Source organism: Triticum dicoccoides, chromosome 3B (assembly GCF_002162155.2).
Source record: "Triticum dicoccoides isolate Atlit2015 ecotype Zavitan chromosome 3B, WEW_v2.0, whole genome shotgun sequence".
In the NCBI taxonomy this organism is placed as follows: domain Eukaryota; kingdom Viridiplantae; phylum Streptophyta; class Magnoliopsida; order Poales; family Poaceae; genus Triticum; species Triticum dicoccoides.
In genome coordinates this window covers 56,917,406-56,923,405 of record NC_041385.1, presented here as the reverse complement: position 1 = coordinate 56,923,405, position 6,000 = coordinate 56,917,406, and the positions used below count along the sequence as shown (strand labels likewise).

The 6,000-nt window shown below is 41.6% G+C and overlaps 1 protein-coding gene across 1 annotated transcript; it reads left to right on the top strand.

The window, feature by feature from the left end:
• The first annotated feature begins 1,867 nt into the window (after nt 1-1,867).
• On the top strand, nt 1,868-2,988 carry LOC119274680 (germin-like protein 8-4). Its single transcript, XM_037555401.1, has 2 exons — nt 1,868-2,019; nt 2,207-2,988. Exons 1-2 carry the CDS (start codon nt 1,896-1,898, stop codon nt 2,764-2,766), a joined length of 684 nt encoding a protein of 227 aa, XP_037411298.1. The 5' UTR covers nt 1,868-1,895; the 3' UTR covers nt 2,767-2,988.
• Nucleotides 2,989-6,000: the final 3,012 nt, after the last annotated feature.

Here is a 6,000-nt window from a genome sequence, read left to right as displayed (position 1 = left end):
TTCGGATTCTTCCCCAGTCTCACCGTCTGTGTCGCTACCGTTGTGACTGCGGGGGATGTTGAGTATATTGATTAGATTGAAAACATAAGATAGACTAGGAAATATTCTGGCTTGCCTAGTACTTCAAGATGACCATGCACTCCTATATATATGCCCACGAGGCTCAACCAATACAATGAACAACTATTCCACCAATCCTCTCTCACTTCTAGTAGGGAGTACTACTTTATACTATACTAAAGTATTTCATCAGGAGTAGTTCAGTCCGTCGTCAACTATCCATATTATTATACTCAGTGAGCAAGCATTGTCCAAAGACCGGACCCTGCACGCTGGTGATGACAATGAAGTGGCGCCAGCAGATTGTGTGGTTTTGCAAATCCGATAAAAGAATTAATGTAGGTACGTAAATGCATCCGCATGTGGCATGCGTACTACACGCAATATCGCCCAAAGAACTTGTGATAATCTTGCTTGTTCACCTAAACACAACTACCAGGTTTATACATATTCTCATATTCGTCAGAGATCACTGACTTTTACATCGTTGAACTGGTCACCGTTTTCCGTTACTTGCACGCAATATCCTTGAATTCAGTACGTGCATGCAACTAAGCTGCATTGCTACATGAATCACGGAGGCTATCTCAAACGGCAAAATATTGAATGGAAAATCTCTCTCATATATATCCCCTTAAAAGAATACGTTGTCACAAAACAAACAGGCGTCACCATCGGCGGACTACAATCTGTTATGACGAGCCAAATCACGATCCATTATTTGGTTCTAATTTTAAAACTACGTAATAGGTTGATGTCTGAATGAACCAAACAATATGGCTAACATGTACTCCTCCCATGCTTGAAAAGAGGACATATAATTTTTGTTCGAAGTCAAATGATACGAAGTTTGACCAAGCTTATAGTAAAAACTATCAATAATTATAATATCAAATTAGTATTATTACTTGGTTAAAATTATGTACCATTTGACTTCAAACAAAAATTATATACTTTTGCCATAACGCAAAACTTGGGCCACCTTTTTTATTAATAGATTATGGAGATTGAAGTGGATAATACCCAACGGGTATGATGATGTGTAACTCTTGTGTTCCATGTCCCTATCCACTTATGTTAGGTGGCACATCTTGATCATAAAATTCGTCCGAAATATGTAACTGGCAGGCACGTGCTTATGTAATTAAGGTTACTTAGTGGAGCAGATTTGTATGGATATATTTATTTAAAAGAAACATGAGCAATTGAACCTGCAATTAAGCTCGATTGAGCACCTAGCAGGGAAATTATATGTGTAGAAAAATATCTTTCAGGATTCCTGCAAAAGAATCTTTCAAAAAACAAATTACTGACAGAAGTTCCAAGTATATATGTTAAAGAATTGAGAGTGATTTTTACCAATATGTCCATACGAGTAGCTTTTTGAATAGTAGCGACCTAGGTAGATGCCCTGCTTGACTTTGACCTGAGTTATCTTTTCCAGATGATTATGGAGGTGAAGATTAAGGTAATTCAGTGCTCCATGTTCATAATTTTCATGTTTTGCCTGGAAAACACCATGTTATTTGAAGGAAAGAACCAAGATATCTAATATGTCAGTTAGGCACACGTATGAAGTTACTTAGTGGAGCGGACATGCATTACATTAAGCAAACTTTAAAAAGTTGCGTCACCAACTAAGTTCTAGCAGCCAGCGGATACTACTTTAATCGGTTAATAAGTTCCTCTCGATCGTACTTGACTTGTTCTATTAACTCACGTGAAAGTTCCTGGCTTCCTGCATATCGCCACCCTATTACTTGCGCCACCTTCTCTGTTAATCTGGGGCTATTTAAGCACATCCATCCATGTCTCCTTAGCCAAAGAAACTCACAATGGCATCCTCCACCTCCTCATTCCATCTTCTTGCCGTCCTCCTTGCGCTGGCCTCATGGCAGGCCAGTGCATATGATCCTAGTCCTCTTCAAGATTTCTGCATCGCTGACATGAAGTCCCCTGGTATGCACTACGTATTGTATGCATGTGTATGAGTGAGTCCTTAATTCCATTGATGTAGAAATTCATCTAGTTGTAACATAGCGTTGATCACATCGAAGGTTGCTACATGCTGACAATAATTATCAAAATATTGTTACTACACGCTCACACCACTGCATGTTTATTACTAATTTCTGTACACATGCAGTGCGAGTAAATGGATTTGCGTGCAAGGATCCAATGGCTGCAAGCTCGGACGACTTCTTCAATCCCGCCATGCTTGATAAGGCTAGGGATACAAAGGCCAGCAAGGTCAGGTCCAACGTCACCAACATCAATGTCATAAATTTCCCTGGCCTCAACACCCTGGGTATCTCTCTGGCACGCATCGATTATGGACCACTAGGTGTGAACACGCCACACATACACCCCCGTGCCACTGAGCTCTTGACCGTGCTTGAGGGAACACTATACCTTGGATTTGTCACATCCAACCCAAATAGGCTCTTCTCTAAGATAGTTACGAAGGGTGATGTATTCGTATTCCCAAAAGCAATGATCCACTTCCAAATGAACCTAGCGCATGACAAGCCAGCGGCCGCGTTGTCCTCGCTCAGCAGCCAAAACCCCGGGGTTATTTCTATTGCCAATGCAGTGTTTGGATCAAAGCCGCCGATTTCAGATGATGTTCTGGCCACGGCATTTCAGGTGGAAAAGGATCTGATACACTGGCTCCAATCTCAGTTCTGGGAAAATAACAACTACTAAATATTATCTGTTATTTGCACCTATTGGAAATTTAATATGTGACACTATATAGAATAAATGGCATGTAATTAATATTTATGCATGCCTGCGAGCTGCGAGTTTTTCTTTTCTTTCTATATTGTGACAAAATATGTTTTCGTCGGATTCATGTCATAATCCATTGGCGGTGTTGTTATTTCATTGTTTAATAAATGGAATGTGGATGTGCTCCTTTCGCTCGTTGCTGATGCAGAAAGCTCCATGAAGTTAGTGGAAGAAAACAACAATTTATATCTACAAGAAGCTTGTTTCTCGGTGACATGATATTTTGTTCGTTAGAACCAAGAAAAACAAATTTGTCTAAACAGAGATGTTTCTCGGTGACTAGTGGTGCTATCCTTGACCGTGCTCGTCGCGCAACAGAGTTGTGCTATACACCTATCTTAATATATGGAACATTTCAAATGGCATGTGGACAATTGTCTAAAAAAGTGTACACCTTTATACTCCACATTCCACGAGGAACAAAAAATAGTCGTAATAACATGGGATTGAATTATTAGCCTAGGTCTATCTACAGGGCTGGTAACTTAACTGGTTGTCTCACAATTGGAAATGCAGTACATGCTGACGGCCAAAGATATGTAGTCGGCATATATGCATGCACACCGACGACACAGTCGGCAACCTCGGTCGTCAGCAAAGCTTTCTATTCGTCGACGACAACCGTCGGCAAATATCAGCCGTCGGCAAAGCACCAACCTAAGTCGATGGGGTCCATCGGCAAAGATAGATCGCCGGCAAAGCACGCATACACGCCAACGGTGCCCGTTGATATATATCTGTCCGTCAGCACTGATGACCCACAAGTATAGGGGATCGTCTGTCTTCAAGGGTATTATTTCATCCAAACTTATTGATTTGACACAAGGAGAGCCAAATAATATTTATATGTCTTAGCAGTTGAGTTGTCAATTCAATCGCACCTAAGAAGCAAACTCTTGCAACAATTTACTAGTAGCACAGTGATATGATGATTTTGATAGCAAAAGTAACAATAACGTCAACGGTAACAGTAGCAGTTTTGTAACAAGTGTAACAGCAGCAACAACAATAGTAACTTAGCAAAGACAATATGAGCAAAGCGTAGGCATTGGATAAGTGATGGATATTTATGGATGGCATTCGTTATATAACAGCCAGAATTTAGAGCGATATATAACAGCTCCAATTTATTAATCATATGTAGGCATATATTCCATATATAGTCATACGTGCTTGCATTTGCATGGCATATTTTGTCCTACCGTACCGTGGCAGCGGGGTCCTAATGGAAATCTAAGGGTAATTAAGGCGCTTCTTTTAATAGAGGACCAGAACAAAGCATTAACACATAGTGAATACATGAACTCCTCGAATGACAGTCATCCCAAGAGAGTATCTTAATTGTTGTCACATTGGGGACCTACGTATCCGAACAACAACAAGTGCATATAACTTGCAGATAGGATCTAGAACTCAAATATATTCATGGAAACATAATAGGTCAATATCAGAACATAGTGGATATACTACAGATCAAGCCCTAACAACTTGACTTGATTATATGACAAATATCATCCATCTCCATCACCGTCTAGCAAACCTATGAAGAAATTACCCACTTTCAGTGGTGAGCATCATAAAATTGTTGATGGAGAAGAATTGTTCATGATGATGGCGACGAATCCACCTCTCTGGAGCACTGAACGGACTCCAGATCATCTCTCCCACTGAAGAATAGGAGGTGGCAGTGGCTCCGCATCGTAAAACATGATGATTCTTTCCCCTTGATTTTTTCTCCGGAAAACGGAACTTATAGGACTGGAATTAGGTCAGGCGGACACACGTGGGCCCCACAAGGCAATTGGGCGCGCCTTGGACGGTAGGAGTGCTCAGGTGCCTTGTGGCTTCCTGGTGGGCCCTCTCTAGCACGTATTTGTTCCATTATTTTTTATATATACAATAAAAAATTGCTGCTAAGTTTTCATCCAATTTTGAGAACTATTTTTTTTTGCATAAAAAATAATACCAAGTTAGTTCTGCTGAAAACATCATTAGTCCGGGTTAGTTCAATTTAAATCATGCAAACTAGAGTCCAAAACAAGAGCGAATGTGTTTGGAAAAATAGATATATTGGAGACGTATCAGGCGCACACCCAACGTCTAATGGAAGGCTGACACTGTTACAGCTATGACGATGGCCCTCATGGTTGCCGTTGCAATAGATGTTTTTTAGACATTTTTATCTTTTATAAAAGGTTGACCCCTTATGCCGAGGACCAAGCGTTCATCATCTGGTTTTAAAAGGCGGCATGGCTGAACGGCCGTGTGGTATGGATGTGGATCAACGCCAGCCAGCGAATGTCCTTGATCAGATCATTGACTTCCCTGAAAAAATCAAGGTCTTCCTCCTCTTCTCCATGGAGTTTGATGCCTGCAAATTGGTCTTCTAGATCTGGTTTAGGCCCAAAGTAATCACTGAATTCAACTTCCTCTTCTGCAGATCTCACGTTCCCATCCCCTGAAGGAACAGCAGCCACACATCCCTTCACATCTGCCTCCACCTAGCTCACCCCAGACTTTGCCTTCTTCTCTCCAAACTAATGCTCTTCTTCGCTCCAACCCGGTCTGTTGGGAAACATTGCATGGAAAACAAAAAAAAATCTACGCACACACAAGATCTATCCATGGAGATGCATAGCTATGAGAGGGGTAGAGCATCAACATACCCTTGTAGATCACTAAGCGGAAGCGTTTATCAACGCGGTTGATGTAGTCGTACACCTTCACAATCCGTTCCGATCAAGCACCGAACATACGGCACCTCCGCGTTCAGCACATGTTCAACTCGATGATGTCCTCGCCTTCTTGATCCAGGAATAGGAGCGAAGTAGTAAATGAGTTTCGGCAGCACGACAGCGTGGTGACGCTGGTGGTGAAACTATTTCCGCTGGGCTTTGCCAAGCACAACGGATTTAGAGCAGAGGATGGACTAGAGGGAGGAGATTATAACCACACGGGGCTTCTAATTATGATGATTATAGGTAGCTAGGGCTAGCTCTAATTAGTCAACTAGGACCAACTAGAACTAGAAGTAGATCAACTAGAGGAGGCTCAAAAACTTGTGTTCTAGGGGCTAGCCCTGCTCCTCTATTTATATATTGAGCCCTGGAGTCGTTACTTGGGGAGAGGTCCTCCCAAAAGTCGGCTTGG